Source organism: Macaca thibetana, chromosome 4 (genome assembly GCF_024542745.1).
Source record: "Macaca thibetana thibetana isolate TM-01 chromosome 4, ASM2454274v1, whole genome shotgun sequence".
Classification (NCBI taxonomy): Eukaryota; Metazoa; Chordata; class Mammalia; order Primates; family Cercopithecidae; genus Macaca; species Macaca thibetana.
The window spans coordinates 36,210,549-36,227,440 of NC_065581.1; the positions used below are offsets into that span (position 1 = coordinate 36,210,549).

A 16,892-nucleotide genomic window follows, 5' to 3' on the forward strand; every position below is an offset into this window, starting at 1 on the left:
ATCTCTACAGGACTGCTTCAAGTTACATGGTGAACAGACATCTTTTTCCAGTTACGCCAGTTGCTCCTCTGGTACTTGAGGATTATGTGAATCTAACAACAGACAAAAATCTCTGCCTCATGGAGCTTATATTCTTTAGGAAGAGACAAGCACTAAACAAATGAGGAAATGTATATACACTCTGCCAGATAGCCATAAGATGGACGGAGAAAGCTGAAGCAGGGAAGGGAGATGGAAGTACCTGAGGGTGGACTGCGCAGGTTTGAAGCAGGGAAGCCAGGGAAGGCCTCACTGAGATGGCCACATTTGAGAAAGGACCTGAAGGAGGTGAGGCAGTGAGCTGTGGAGATAGGTAATTAGGGTAGGGGAAGAACTGTAGCTAGAGAGAACAGTGGCCGCAAAGGCCCACCCAAGGCAGGATATGCCTGCTGTGTGGAGACCAGCAGGAGGCCGTGTGCCTGATACTTAATATACCAGAAGGAGTGGAGCAGGCAGGGGTGCCAGTTCCAGAAGGACTTGCTGGCAGGTATTAAGATGGGCTTTTTCTCTGAGGTAGGAAGCTCCAGGAAGGATTTGATCACAGGAAGGACAGAATCTGAATTGTATTTTAGAAGGATCACTGTGACTGCTGTACAGAGAGTGGGTGGTAAGGCGGGAGGCAGAAGCCAAAAAGCCAGTTAGGAGGCTGATAAAGTAATCCAGGCAAGAGATGGTGTTGGCTAGGACCAGGGTCATAGCAGTAGAGGTGGTGAGAAGTGATTAGATTCTGTATATTTATTAACGGCAAAGCCAGCAGGATTCATTGACTCTTAAGTGGAAGGTTGAAGTTTTCATTGAGATGAGAGAGACCATGGGGGAAGGTAAAGGGCTCGGTTTTGGTTGTGTTAGGCTTGTGCTGCCATTGGACATCCGTGTGGAGGTGTCAGAGAAGCTGGCCTGTAGAAATAAACTGGGGAATCATCAGCATACAACAGGCATTGGAAGGCACCAGCCGGCATAAGATCATAAAGAGAGGGAGCATAGATGGAGAATGAAGGAGCCCTTTAGAGATTAGGCAGAAAATTGCTAACTGGGGCCAACAAAGGAGATTGATAAAGGGCCGCCAGTGACATCGGAGTAAAACCTGGGAGGAAGCCAAATGAAGAGAAGTCATAGAGGAGGAGGGATCAAGCAGTCATATCACATGCTGTCGTGGGTCAAATAAAATGAAGATCATAAGTGTTTGTTACCAAAAGTTTAAAAGTACAGTGACATTGGCCGGGCGTGGTGGCTTACATCTGTAATCCCAGCACTTTGCGAGGCTAAGGCGGGTGGATCACTTGAGGTCATAGTTCAAGATCAGCCTGGCCAACATGGTGAAACCCTGACTTTACCAAACAATATAAAAATTAGCCGGGCGTGGTGATGCGTGTCTGTAGTCCCAGCTATGGGAGTCTGAGGTGGGAGAATTGCTTGAATCCGGGAGGAAGAAGTTGTAGTCAGCCGAGATGGAGCCATTGCACTCCAGCCTGGGCAACAGTGAGACCCTGTCTCAAAAAAAAAAAAAAAAAAGCCGGGCATGGTGGCTCACACCTGTAATCCCAGCACTTCGGGAGGCCGAGGTAGGTGGATAACTTGAGGTGAGTTCAAGACTAGCCTGGCCAACATGGTGAAACCCCATCTCTGTTAAAAATACAAAAATTAGCTGGGTGTGGTGGCAGGCGCCTGTAATACCAGCTACTCAGGAGGCTGAGGCAGGAGAATCACTGGAACCCAGGAGGCAGAGTTTGCACTGAGCTAAGATCATGCCACTGTACTCCAGCCTGCACGACAAAGTGAGACTCTCAAAAAACAACAACAACAACAACAACAAAAAAAAAAAAACACAAAGGCCAGGTGCAGTGGCTTATGCCTGTAATTCCAACACTTTGAGATGCCAAGGTGGGAGGATCACTTGTGATCCAGGGGGAGTTCAGTTCAAGACCAGCCTGGCCAACATGGTGAAAACCCATCTCTACTAAAAATACAAAAATTAGTTGGGTGTGGTGGCATGAATCTGTAATCCCAGCTTCTCTGGAGGCTGAGGTAGGAGGATCACTTGAGCCCGGGAGGTGGAGGCTGTAGTGAACCAAGGTCACGCCACTGCATCCCAGCCTAGTGACAGAGCAAGACTGTCTCAAAAAAAAAAAAAGTACAATGATATTAAAAAAAAAAATCACCTACCACTCTATTCATACAGGGAAACTTTCTTCTATTATTTTGTCATTTTCATGGGAATCATGATCTTTATGTAAATTCGTATTGTATTTTTCACTTAAGTTATTAAATATTCTATGAAAACATGAGTTTAATGACTAGGTAATACTCAGTTTCCTGGATGTGCTTTAATATATTTAACCATTCCTCTAATATTGGGCATTGGGCCATTTCTGATTTTTTGTTATTATAAATAACATTGCAGTGAACAGCTCAGTATGTTTTCCTATGAGGGGAAGTATAGGGTCAACGAACATGAATGCTTTTAGGTGAGACTTGAACTTGAGATCCCTGGGTTCTCCTGGACAGACTGGCCAATCATAGCTTAGCTGTGGGATTTTTCCGTGTCTCCTGTCTCCCTGGGAAGGTTGAGAAGTCACTCAGCCCTACAGATCCCTATTCCTGCCTCCCCGCCGCAATTGCGCGTCCCATTTCTCCTGGGCCAGAGTTTTATTGCCTCTCATGGGGCCTGCTGGCCACCACTCAGTGGCTGCCCTTCTCCTTACCTCCAGCCTTCGTCCCCTCACCCAGAGCATTCACAACCCAGCAAGAGCCAGTCTGAGCTTCCCTCAGATTAGGGAGTATAGTGATCAATGAAATAGCCCTGCCTTCACTCATCTCACTGGGTCAATTAAATGAGGTGTGATGTACCTGAAAGCACTTCAGAAACTTAAGAGTCTCATGCCCTACCAGCTGAGCTATCCAGGTACCCTTAAAGGGCTGTCCTAGTCTTAACTGTTTGAAAAGAAATAGGTAGCTGGGCATGGTGGCTCATACCTGTAATCTCAGCACTTTGGGAGGCCGAGGCAGGCGGATAACGTGAGCCCAGGAGTTCGAGACCATCGTGGGCAACATGGCAAAACCCTGTCTCCACAAAAAATACAAAAATTAGCTGGGCGTGGTGCTGCACACCTGTGGTTCCAGCTGCTCAGGAGGCTGAAGTGGGAGAATCACCTGATCCCAGGAAATCGAGGCTGCAGTGAGCTGTGATTGTGCCACTGCACTCTAGCCTGGGTGACAGGGAGATCTTGTCAAAAAAAAAGAAAAAAGGTATAAGTGATGGTGTCCACATTGTAACCACAGAGCCCCTAGAGCAGGGCTGTTGACCTATGGTTGGCATCCTGGTCACAAGAGCTCTGTGTCAGATGTGTGAGGGGCTTGGGTATAGTTGTCAAGCCTGGGAATGTGGCTGGTAAATGTCGATTGACCTCATGCCAGGCAGTGCCAAGTGCCACGTCTGCTCCCCAGATACCTGTGTTTGTGTATGTGTGTCATAGTCGGGAATCACTGAGACCAGGACCTCGGGGAGGCTGGAGCCCCGTTGGGCAGAGCAGGAATGGGCCTTGGAGATGATCTAATTCTGACATTTTACTCAGTGAGGACACAGGTGGGGCAGCCAGAGAGGTACTCAGCTCTGAGTCAGGGGCCCATCCCTCAACTCCTCAGCCTGAGTCTTCCCGGGAACACAACAGGCAGCTGCTTCCCAGACCTTGCAGGGCTCCGGGAGGTGGCCTTCCCCTCCCGCCGACTCCCTTGCCAGGTTTGTTGTAACCATTGCTCCTCCGAGCCTGGCTGAAATCATCTTCAGTCTTATCCTCCACAGCAGCCTGAAAGGTCTTTGTAAAAATGCGGCTCTGTTCCTTCCCATCCTCTTCATAACCCCCTTGGCTCTCTGCTCCTCCTAGAAAAAACACCCACATCCTCAGCTTACCCTTCAAGACCCTGAGTGACCTGTAGCCACAGCCCTTCTCTCTACCCACAGACCTCCTTCCTTGGGTCCTCCTTCCTTGGGCCTTTTCACATCGCTGTTCCCATCACCCTGGAATCCCTCTCAGCCTGCCTGGGCCAAAGGCTACGTAAGGAAGGTCCTCAAGAAAGCCTCTCCTGACCATCCGCACCTGACTCATGTGCTCTGAGTGCCGCACCGTGCTTGGCATTTGTCCTTCATAGCCCTGGTCATTGCTGGCTAATGTAGCCTGGCACATGGTGGTAGGTACTTGACAAATATTTGTTGAACAAGTGAATGAAACCAGCTGGCAGGGACCAGAAGAAGAGCAAAGGGGCAGGGACAGTGTCCACAACCATAGCCCCTGTGGTCTTAGCTGAGAAGGGCTCTGGCTCGGTCCCTGGCCTGTCCCTCTGCTGGCCAGCAGAAACACCCTACCCTGGAAGCCCTCTCCAAGTAGTGTGAGGGGCCTCAGGCCCGTTCAGGCTTTGGTAGGAGAGATCTGGGTCTCTTCTGGGACCTGAGCAGGCCTTTCATTTACCTCATTGGCATCTCTCAGCATTTTATTTGTTTTTTAAAATGTCTCCCTCTTCCCCCAACCAACCCCAGATTATGAAGGTATCCCACGCTCACTGTGAAGAAACTGGATAACATAGGAAAATATAATTAAGAAAATAAAAATCACCTACAGCCCCACCCCTCAGAGAAAAGTACCCTTAACATTTGTGGCCATGTCTTTTCAGTTTTGTTTCTATGCATGTGTACATGCTTTGACATTGCTGAGCTTCTCTTTGTGAAAACCACAGATTTTTCGCAGTCTTCAGCGGCTGCGGTCAGAGGCGGTCAGCATGTCAGTTCTCCCAGTGGAGAGCTGATGCAGGGATCTGGATTCCTGTCTCTCCCTACTGCGGGTGAGTGAGTGGGCACACCCAAGGCCCCCTTCTGTGGCAGCTTTCCCATCCCTGGTGAAGAGTACCCTCCTGTCTCTAGTCTCTTCTCCAGGCATTCTCTGGTCCTGGAGGCTGGTTGTTCCTGGGGGCTGCCTCTTGGGGCAATGGGAAGAATTGTGGAATGCATGGATGGCCTCCTGGCTGTCTTTTCTCTGGTTCCAGCAGTCTCTGAACAAAACCAGCCCCAGGCCACTCCTGGGGATTGGCCTCAGGTGACTCTCTGGGCTGACTCTGGCCAGCTAGAAGGCCACCCGGGCTTCTCCTGTGTTCTTAAGAGGGTGGGGTGACCTGGATTGGCGAATAGTAAGCAGAGAACACGGCAGAGTTGCTGGCCTAGAAAACCAGGTCACTAGGTCAGCACTTGGATTAATGATTGATAAGAAAGGTTAGGAGAGAATCAGCAGACCCATTCTCCCATGACATCCCTCACTTCTGATCCCAAAAGCACCTGCCATGGAGACGGGGCAACCTCTGTCTTGTATCCAGAGGCTGCCCCTTATTCCGCTGCAATGTGGGAGGAAGGAGATGACAGCAACTGGGTCACCCACATGTGGGGCAAGATGGGGAGGAAGGTTTAGGCCCTTCTCCCTGAAAAAAGAAGCATGTGCCCAGACTAGGGGGCTCCCTGCCGGTTCTCTCCCCACAATTGATGGTGAGGCAGGGAACTGGGAAGTTCTGTCTGTGGAGGTCCCTTGGGTTTCAGCAGGCTAGCACATTTCTAGAGCTAGAATATCACCCTACAATCCCTTAACACAAGCCATGGGTGATAATAATAGCAGCAACCGCTGTGGTCCTTATTTGTAGGACCCTTACTATCTACCTGGCACTGTTAAGTTACTGCATCGTTACTTATTTCACACAGCAGCCTCTCAGGTTAGGTGCTAGCATCCCAGTTTTAGTGTCTTCCCCAAGTCATAGAGTGAGAGGGACGAGCCAGGGTGTGAACCCAGGCCTGACTGAAGCCGGTGGAATTCACTTCTTTGGAGTATTGCATCTCGATGGCAGTAATCTATGAAAACTGATACAGTGGCAAGTGCTACAACTCAGAATAGTGTGGCTAAGGCTCATGATTTTAGTATATTCATTCAGCAAGTGTATGTTGAGGACCCACTAAATGCCAGGTGCTGGGACCCACCTCAGTAAGATACAGGGCATTCTCTGGGAAACTGATAACATGGTGAGGCCAGAGCAGTTCGCAGACACTGCAGTTTGGTGTAGCGATTGCAGATTTGGAGGGCCTGTGTCAGGGTTGTGGTGAGAAGGAGCAGAATGGAGCTAGTCTAGGAGAGCTTCCCGGAAGAGGAGGTGCAGGCAGGTCTTGAAGGAGAGAAGGTCTTAGCTAGTGGAGGGGACGGTGTTCCAGGCAGATGCCAGTTCAAGCCTCCATGCTCAGGGAGTGATGCGGGATCTTGAGGCACATAGGTGGGCAGAGCAGGAGGATAGGCCTGGAGAGGGAGGCAGGGACCAGAGCTTGTGGCTGTTTTCAGCACACAGGGGTCATTTTCTGGCAGTAATGTCCAGAAGGGCTTTGACCAAGGAGTTCTTGACAGAAACAGCTGGGGACTGGCAGCCAGACAGAGGATTCAGAGGTGATGGCTCCCGACTGAGGCTAAGGAGCCCCAGCTGGGCAAGGACATGCCAGCTCCTGATCCAGTCTTACCTAGCACCATATATGAGACACACAGTAGAGTGGCTAAGACTTGAGCCAACCTGCCTTGACTCAAATCCTGCTTCTCTAGTTACTGTGTGACCTTGAGCCAATTACTTTCCCTCTCTGTGCCATAATTTCCACATCAGTTAAATGGGGATAATAATAGTACCTGCCTCTTAGGGTTGTTGTGAGGATTACATTTGCCAACATACACAGAGCATGGTGTGTAATAAGTTCTTGGAGAAGGGAAGCTGGTACGATTGTGATGGAAGTGGTGATCCAGCTTAGGCTCTAGTACAGTATGAAGGCCCATCAGGCTGTACTATGTGGCAGATGGAGCCCATGGAGGCCCCTGGCACACTGACTGTCCCCACTCATCCCCTGGGTAGGGCAGAAGTGTTCCCACACTGTATAGCCTGCCAATGGGCATCAGGGAAACGCCTGAGTCACCACAAGGAGTACGAGGCACTTGGGGGTTGCCCAGCTGAGCACAGAGGGCTGCCCTGAAAGTGAGCCCCTCCCTACTCCTAGCAGAGACGGGGAAGGGAGACAGCTAGACTTGGTGGGAGGGACTGGGCCCCAGGTGGCTTAGTTGCTCTGGCCGCAGACCAGGTCTCTAGAGCTCTGGATCATTTGGGTTAAGCTCCTAACTACCACTGCCCATGAAATCCACCTGCCAATGGGCAATGGATGGAGTCGTGCCCCTCCCTGCACCTAAGCTCTCCGAAGGGCTGAGTTTCTTCTTGGAGCCAGACAGTGGGTATTGGAATGGGAGCCTGGGGGCTGCATGTGCGCTGCAGGCTGTGTGTGTGTGTGTGTGTGTGTGTGTGTGTGTGTGTACACGCACACATGCATGTATGTCTGAATTAGAGCAGTCCAGGGATTTGTTTTGCAAGAAGTTCTTTTATTTTTATTTTTTGAGACGGAGTCTTGCTCTGTTGCCAGGCTAGAGTACAGTGGCGCTATTGTGGCTCGCTGCAACCTCTCTCTCCCGAGTTCAAGTGATGCTCTTGCCTCAGCCTCCCAAGTAGCTGGGATTACAGGCACAAGCCACCACACCTGGATAATTTTTGTATTTTTAGTAGAGGTGGGGTTTTGCCATGTTGACCAGGCTAGTCTTGAACTCCTGACCTCAGGTGATCTTCCTGCCCCAGCCTCCCAAAGTGCTGGGATTATAGGCGTGAGCCCCCCTGCCCTTCCCCCACACGCCACGCAAGAAATTATTTTGCTAGAGACTACTCTTTGGTGAGGGGCTACATTGCTGCATTCATGCCCCTTCATTCTGGCTCAGGGCCCTTGTCTTGTCTGAGGGTATGAAGCTCCAGCCTCGTAAGTGGGACAAAGCTGTGACATGATCAGAAGGCTTCTGGCTCTGGCATAATGCTGGGGGGTGGACAGGGGAGATAGCTAACACTGGGAGGCAGACCAAAAAAAAAAAAAAGCCAAGGTTTTTTGCCAGCATACAAATTAAACCCAGTGCCTGGCTGTATTGTGGTTGTGTTTTGAGACAGAGTCTCCTCTGTCACCCAGGCTGGAGTGCAATGGTGTGATCTCGGCTCACTGCAACCTCCGCCTCCCAGGTTCAAGCGATTCTCATGCCTCAGCTTCCTAAGTAGCTGGGATTACAGGCGTGCGCCACCATGCCCGGCTAATTTTTGTATTTTTAGTAGAGATGGGGTTTCACCATGTTGGCCAGGCTGGTCTTGAACACCTGACCTCAAGTGATCCGCCCACCTCAGCCTCCCAAAGTGCTGGGATTACAGCCATGAACCACTGCACCCGGACTTTTTTTGTTTTTGAGACAGGGTCTCGATCTGTCCTCAGGCTGGAGTGCAGCAGTGCGATCTTGGCTTACTGAAACCTCTGCCCCCCAGGTTCAAGTAATTCTCATGTCTCAGCCTCCAAGTAGCTGGGATTACAGACGTGCACCACCACACGTATCTAATTTTTATATTTTTAGTAGAGACGGGGTTTCGCCATGTTGCCCAGGCTGGTCTCAAACTCCTAGCCTCGTGTGATCTGCCTGCCTCGGCCTCCCAAAGTGCTGGGATTACAGGCATGAGCCACCATGCCTGGCCCAAGCTGCGCTATCTTTAGTGCCAGGGCTGAAGAAAGGAAGAGGAGAATAGGGTTCATCGCGGGCATAGTGGTGGGTGGGGTGGCAGCTACCTGAGAAAATGTAGTCAGTGGGCCTAGGTTCAGTGGGTCAGGGGAGAGAGCCTAGGGGTCAAGGTTGCTCTTGGCTGGGCCAGCTGAGAACAGTGTGTAGGGAGCAACCTTGGCTCAGGGTAGATGGCAGACCTCAGCTGTAGAAGGAGCAGTGAGGCCATATGAAAATGGCAGGCTTCTGGCAAAATGCAGGGATGGGCTGCAGCACAGCAGTTTAGTCTAAATAGGAGCAGCCCAAGGGATGTGTGTAGGTTTTAGAACAGCCAGGCTACAGCTCCCCTCCCTCTTCGCTGGTGTCCTTGAGAGGCCACAGTCAGAAGAGACAATTCCAGGCTAGGGAGAGATGTCAGCATGGGAACCAGAGACCCTGGTCCTGAATTCAAAACTCCAGCCAGAGTCCAGAACTGCGTCTGAGCCTAAGAGACAACCTCTTGCACCTCCCAAAACTGAGAACAGTTTTACCGGTTCTGGTGAAAAAAACCCACTACCAGCTCATATGTGGGAGTGGGAGCTGAGGCTCTGCTGAGTAACACAGCCCAGTGCACACAGCCGTCAGGGCCTGGCTGGGCTCCAGTCCCGCTGTGTCCAAAGCTCTGCTGTTTTCTGCTTCATCCTCTAGCATGTTCTCTAAGACGCCCTGTTGGGATCCTCAGGCCTGTCCCTTTTATTATCTGCAAGGGGGGCCTATAAGGCCTTATGGGGGCTGGCGAGGCTTGAGGGGGAGCGTGACGCATACAGGGAGCTCAGTCAGCTCCCTCCCCTCCCTCCAGGATTTGGTCCTGACAGGGAGCTCCATCAGGTCCTTCCCAGGGTCACCAGAGGCTCAGAGGCTGTGTTGTTGATTATATATACCAGGCAGTACTGTGGCTTTTCCTCCTCTGATACCTTCTGTTAAGTGGGGACCCCACATCTTCATGTCCCCCTCTTCGTGGTTCTCATCACCACAGCCTGGTGTGCATTTCCCCGTGTCCACTGACACCCACGCCACATGGGTCCAAAAACAGTGTGTGTTCTCATTGCCTCATCCCACTCACCCTGGGCTCTGCCACCACTGCGCCATGGCTCTCGGGAGTCCCACCATCTGACCCTTGTCACCAGTGCTGCTCCTTCTCTTGGGACTCATCCCTTCTGAGGCCTCCCGGGGTCCCGCCCTTCTCACCCTTCCCTGCTTCCTCCATCTCCAGGCTTTCAATCTGGTGGAGCATAAAGAATCGGTGTTTCTGGTACTTGTTATTTGGATAATGGCAATTTTTTTTTAAAGCTGACTAATGCCACTGCAGTCACACATTGCTCTCGGTAATTGCCAGTGTCCTTTTTCCAGTATTGTGGCCAACTTCCACCCCAGAACCCCACTCTACTCTTGAGCTAAGTGTCTTTATGTCTCCTATTTTAAATTAGGATTGTGTTCAGTTGCATGCAACAGAAATCTGGGAATCAGTGCCGGCAATCAATAAAACAAGTTTGATTTTTTTCACCTACCAAGCAGTCTGGAGGCCAGCATTGCAGGGCGGGTCCAGCAGCTTTGAGAGGCCGCAGTGGCCAGGTGCTTTTGGACTTTTCACCCACCCTCCTACCCTGTCTTCTGCTGCTCCAAAGGCAGCTGCTACACCTCTAGGCATAGTATTCCTGTTTCAGGCAGGAAGATGGGAAGGGCAGAAGTTCGTCTCTTTCTATTAGGAAATAATAGCTTTTTCAATAGCTCCTCCTTTTAGATTTCTGTTCACATATTGCTGATCAGGATTATGCCAATGAACACTGTAGCTGCAAGAGAGCTTGGGGAAACTGAATGTTTAGGTAGGCACTTTGCTAATCCAGAGAAGACTGAGACTTAGAAGGAAGAAGAAGGGAGCTGGGGAGAAATAGGAGTGACTGCCCCAGCTACCACTTGCAGAAAGCCACGGAGTGAGCAGGACAACACCTGTGAACATTTCCTGTGCTCTGGGTCTGGTGCTTTCCAAGTTTAAAACTTTCCAAGTTTTTTCCATCCAGGGACGAGTGGTCAGGGACTGATCCCTGAGGAACTGATGTATATTAAACAAACTTTCAAGTCCCTGCAATGCAGTGTAAATGAGTAAAGAGCCCACAGGGGAGAAACTGCCACTAGTGGAGATCATGCCAGTGGGCAGCATTGCTTGGCTCTGGGGGTGCGTGCCAGAGGCCTGCAGGTGCCCAGGGTCCATGTCTGCCCAATTTTCAAGAGAAGCCAGAAAACCAAATTTTTAAAAAGTTTTTTCGTTCTAACTCTGTTTTGAAAAAAGTTTGGTGTTACAGAAAAGTTGCAGAGATCATAGAGTCCCCACATATCCTTTACCCAACTCACATTAAATCTTACATAAAGGAACACTGGTACAATACTATTAACCGAAGTCAGTGTGCTGTTCAGACCTTACCAGTTTTTCTGCCACTGCCCTCTTTCTGCTTTGGGGATCTGGTCCAAGATCCCACATTCATTTAGTTGTGTCTCTGTGGTCTGCTCCTGTCTGTGAGGCTTCCTCAGTCACAAAGCTAGAGGTTTACATGACCTTTTCCAGGTTTTCCCACTCTACTGTAATAATTTGGAAATTATACGTCGGCATCTTGAGACATCTTTTGAAAAATAAGGGGACTTGAGCTGATTGAATGTTGATCACTCCCTCTCATCTTCCACATTATTAAGTTTGCCTTCTTATTTTAATTCAAATTATTTTTAAGTCAGGCACAGTGGCTCATGCCTGTAATTCCAACACCTTGGTAGGCCAAAGTGAGCAGGTTGCTTGAGCCCAGGAGTTCAAAACCAGCCTGGGCAACATACCAAAACCCCATCTCTAAAAAAAATACAGAAATTAGCTGGTGTGGTGGTGCACGCCTGTGGTCCCAACTACTTGGGTGGCTGAGGTGGGAGGATCACTTGAGCACAGGAGATAAAGGCTGCAGTGAGCCATGATTGCACCACTGCACTCCAGCCTAGGCGACAGAGTGAGACTGTCTCAAAAAACAACAACAACAACAACAACAAAAACACCAGAAAACAGCTAAGAGTTTTGTATTGTTGTTTTATTTCAGGTTCAGGGTATAGATGCAGGTTTGTTATATGGGTGAACTTGTGTCACAGGGGTTTGTTATACAGATTATTTCATCACCCAGGTACTAAGACTAGTACCCAATAGTTATTTTTTCTGCTCTTCTCCTCCTCCCAGCCTCCACCCTCAAGTAGGCCCCGAGGTTATTGTTAAGTCCTAGCAAGGGAAGGCCTGGTGGAAATGAATGTGTAGCCTTAAGATGTTTTGAGGGGGATGATTTACTACCAGCTGGAAGTTACTGTGCTGTGAAGCTGGTAGTGGTTCTCAAACTTGGCTGCACGTTACAGTCACCAGGACAATTAAAAAATAAGAACCCCAATGTCCAAGCTGCTCCCCAAACCAATCAAAGGAGAATCTCTGGGGTTGGGACCAGGCATCTGTCTTTTTAAAAACTCCCCAGTGACTACAGTGTACAGCCAAGTTGGCAGGTCTAGAGCAGGGCCGTGGTTGCAGATCTGTCAACATGAGCCGAGAACAGCAGGACTTTATGTCTTTTTTCCACACCCAACCACTGAAAGGATGGGACTCACCCCTTCAGGAACAGTAGCACAGGAGAGCCGTGATTCTTGGGCCTGAGTGCTGGTAGGGACAGGGTCGGGGATGGGAGGCATGATGCATATATGGATCTCTAGGTAGGCTGGAGAGTTGGGAAAAGCCCCTCAAGTCATTCCAATGTGCTTCCTGAAGACTCAGAACAGGAGGCAACAGAGGAGGCAGGGAAGGGTGGCACAGTGGTGTGTCACCTCTCTGGTTTATGGAGCCTGCTCCGAACCCCACAAACCCACTACGAGAGCCAGGTGGGAAGGGTGATAGGGCAGGTGACTTGTGATACAAGGAACAGAGACCATGGGATAGCACTGCAGGGACTGGGGAGGGAGCAGGAGCAGAAGAACCCCCTCCATGACAGCAGCCCCCAAGCGTGCCCCACTCCCACCATCCTCTTCCTCGTCACTGCCTCACCTGACCTCTTCCTGTCTTCTCCTCTGTCAAGGCTGATGGGAACCACCCTGTAGAGGTCCATCTGCGTTCAGACCCAGACGATGCCAGAGCTATGACCGGGCCTGCAGGCGTGGCGCCGAGGGGAGATCAGCCATGGAGCAGCCACAGGAGGAAGCCCCTGAGGTCCGGGAAGAGGAGGAGAAAGAGGAAGTGGCAGAGGCAGAAGGAGCCCCAGAGCTCAATGGGGGACCACAGCATGCACTTCCTTCCAGCAGCTACACAGGTGAGGAGAGGACTGGCAGGGGACACGGGGCAGAGGAGGCACAGCCCAGTGCAGTGGGGATCCTGGCCCACTGTGAACACCATCATGTGGGGTGCAGAGTAGCAGAGTGCTGAAGGACTGGAGCCAGAAGCCTGGGTTCACGCCCAGTGCAGTGGGGATCTGCTCTGCCACTCACCACCAGTGGGGCCTGGAGCAAGGTGTACCACTTCCTTCTGTAAAACAGGCCAGAGGATGGTAGGTGATGTGGATATGGGCTCTTGTGAGAATTAAATGAGTGGGCATTTGTAACACATGTCATCATCATTATTAGTATTCCCACCACTGTTACCACAAGGAATCTGAGACCAATCTCCACTAACAGCACACTAGAAAGATCAGCTGTACCTGGGATTGTTATCAATTCCATTGGTCTGCAATAATTATACACATCATCATTGAGCTGCATCGTAATTAGATAAAATTGCTAAGCAGTTACTATGAATAAGTCAACTAATATTATTTTTATGCAGCCAAGCAGTTGTAGCTTCTCCTGTCTCACTTGTTGGTTCCCCTTTATTTATCAGCAGTGTAGACAGTTTTCTCTAGTACCCTGTACTGTTCTGTCATCTTCATCATCATCCTGTTATGTTCACCTTCAAAAGCATCCAGAATCCATGCAGCCCCTGGCTTTCCCTTCTGCAGTTCCCCCTGCTTTTTTGTTTTTGTGGTTTTTGAGACAAAATCTCCTTCTGTTGGCCAGACTAGAGTGCAGTGGCACAATCTCAGCTCACTGCAACCTCTGCCTCCTGGGTTCAAGCGATTCTCCTGCCTCAGCCTCCAGAGTAGCTGGGATTACAGGAGTGCACCACCACACCTGGCTAATTTTTGTATTTTTTAGTAGAGATGGGGTTTCACCATGTTGGCCTGGGCTCAAGCGATCCACCCGCCTCAGCCTCCCAAAGTGCTGGGATTACAGGCGCGAGCCACCGCGCTTGGCCTGATCCCTCTGCTTCTTGCTTTCTCCGTTCACTTCTATCCTTACCCAAGTGCTGCAGGCCTACACATCCAGCTCATCCTCACTCCTTCCCTCGGAAGGAACTCAGGGTCATAAGGATGTACTGCTGGGAGTAGACACCGTGCACTCGCTGCTGCTTTCAGCTGCAGGAGATCCTAGCCACATGCGGTGACTCAGGCGGAGGAGCAAGCCCACACCACAGGAATGGGCTCTGGACCCCTGTGACTGCATGGGAGCAGGAGGAGGCAGTTGGTGTCCAAGCTAAGGCAGGGTGGAGGCTGTGGAGGTAGCGCAGGCTTCTGTTTGGGTCTGTAGCTAAGATGGGTCTGAATCCTTGAGCCACACGTGCACCTTGAACCTGCAAAGCAAGTCCCAGAATTTTGCAGTTCTTCCTCTTCAGTGTATAGAGTTGGGTGGAGGAAGTATAGAGCCATCATTCAGTCCTTCTAATCTCACCCAGGATCACCTGGGAGTGACCAAAATAGGCTTAATGTGATTCTAGGGCCAAAGTGAAGGCGTCCCCCATTCCCCGAGTAACCAACTTCCTGTCTATTGGCTGGTAACTGGGATGGCTTTGGAAACACAGCCTGTCTCAGAAGAGAGGAATAGCTAACCAGGAGTGATAATTCACTCAATGCCAGTAGCACATACTGTTCTAAATCTGAAAAGGTGGGGAGGGTTAGAAAGCAAAGGGAAGACAGTGGGGACTAAGAATGAGTGTGGGATGTCACGAAGATGCAAGGATGAATGCAAGGAGAAGAGACGGCCACAGGGTTTGTGGTTATGCTGCCTGCCATGGCCCACCTCATCCCCACATCTGAGCCCAGGCAGATGGAAGTCCCCTGCACAGCAGTGTTCTGTCCTGGAGTTTCCTCCACACCCCTTCTTGGGACCAGGGCTGTTTCCCAAATAGCATCACTGTTCCCGTGCAGGCCAGGTGAGGTGCCTGGGAGCAGGGGTAGGGTGAGGCAGGCATGGCGGTGACCTCTCAGGCAGCTTTGTTGTGGGATTTAGGGCACAGTAAGGAAACATCCAGGGCAGAGGTTGCCTCACCAGTCACATGGTACTATGTATAAGGTGGTGTTAATAGATTCTGTTTATCAATAAATGGATACAGTGGAGGTAGAAAGACTTCCTTGTTCAGTCATTGAAACAGGAGAGAGGTTACTTGACATAATCACTACGTGTTAAAGCCATAGTGTATGAAAAGTTCCCCAAAATTCTACAAGGCAAGCAACCTAGCAGGAAAATCAAAATGGGTAACAATGGGACAAATACAAATGGCCTGAAAACCCGACAAGTTTTTCAATCTAACCAACTCAAAGAAAGCACCTTAAGTTGCGATGCCATTTCACCTGTCAGATGGGTGGGGAGGATTTGGCTCTTCCACCACCAGGGGTGAAAGGGTAGTGTGGGCCAACACCTCTTAGTGTACAATTTTTTTTTTTTTTTTTTTTTTTTTTTGAGACAGACCTTGACTCTGTCGCTCAGGCTGGAGTGCAGTGGCACACGATCTCGACTCACTGCAACCTCTGCCTCCCAGGTTCAAGTGATTCTGCTGCCTCAGCCTCCCGAGCAGCTGGGATTACAGGTGTGCACCACCGTGCCTGGCTAATTTTTGTATTTTTAGTAGAGATGGGATTCCGCTGTGTTGGCCAGGCTAGTCACGAACTCCTGACCTCAGGTGATCCGCCCACCTTGGCCTCCCAAGGCCTCCCAAAGTGTTGGGATTACTGGCATGAGCCACCAATGCCTGACCATTTCTTTTACCCTGCATTCCCACTTCTAGGAACGTGTCCTGTGTAAGTACTTGATCAGCGTGCACAGAGATTTCCACACTAGCTTATTTACTGCAGGACTGCTCATAAGAGCAAAACTAGGAACGTGCCCATCTGTGGGGAACCAGTTCTAGAAACTGTGGTAGAGCCATGTGGTGGAATACTCTGGAGTCATTGAAAAGGATGAGGCTGGTTTGTATATATTAAATAAGTTCCTGACAAGTTGGGGATCCCATTGTTCAAAATCCTTATGTTTCATAGAAGGCACCAGAAGAGTCTATACTGAAGGACTCAGGGGCTAACTCTGAGGAGCAGGATGGTGGTTAAGGAGGCTCTGTCACAAGATCCTGCATACCCTTCTGTATTTTTCTCCACAAGTCTGCACTACTTTCATAATTTAAAAGGCAACTGTACTTTTTTAAGGTTAAAATTAACTGTTTAAAAGAGGGGTGAGGGGCCCTGGAGACAGAGCCTTATCATGTGTCCGGAGCAGAAGGGCTTTGAGATCGCAGAGACCAGGGCAGGCATTCCCAGGTCTGTCGCTGTGAGCTGCAGCCCTTGCCAGTGCCATCACTTCTCCGAGTCTCACTGTCTTCACCTTTACAGGCTGTGTCCTACCCAGCCGAGGGCCCGCCAGGTGAGAGTCAGTGGCGGTATCTGACACATCACAGGTCTCAGCACCTGCTAGTTCTCTGCCCCACCCCCATGAGTTATTACTTTGGCCTCAGGAGTCCCCTGAGGGACCCATAAGGACAGGGCATGGCTTTGAGCCCTGAAACAGCAGGAAGGCTCCACAGTCACCCCTGACCCCATCCCCCCAGCAGTTCAGCACTGACTCTCACTGCACATACTGAGCTCCACACCTGCCAAGCACCTTCTCCTCACCCTCCCCCCAGTCAGGCAGGACAGACCTTCCCATCAATAAGGAAACTGAGGTTTCCAGAAACCCACTTGCCAGGGTCCCGTGGGTATGTAGGAGTAGAGACAGCTAGAGCCAGGGTTCATATCCCATTCCCTTTCTCATCCCTCCTGCTTCAGTGACATCCATCCTAATCACACTTGAGAAAGAAAGAGGAAGATAAAGTTTCCTTCCTCCTGGCCTCAGTAC

The 16,892-nt window shown here is 50.3% G+C and overlaps 1 protein-coding gene across 4 annotated transcripts in view; it reads left to right on the forward strand.

The window, feature by feature from the left end:
- Positions 1–16,892, forward strand: part of PPARD (peroxisome proliferator activated receptor delta) — an 85,516-nt gene that overhangs the window by 55,403 nt on the left and 13,221 nt on the right. For all 4 annotated transcript variants that reach the window (XM_050787695.1, XM_050787697.1, XM_050787696.1 and 1 more), the window contains one exon: positions 12,782–13,012. In XM_050787695.1, coding sequence (XP_050643652.1) covers positions 12,842–13,012 — 171 coding nt within the window. In that variant the 5' untranslated portion in view covers positions 12,782–12,841. The remainder of the gene's footprint in view (positions 1–12,781; positions 13,013–16,892) is intronic.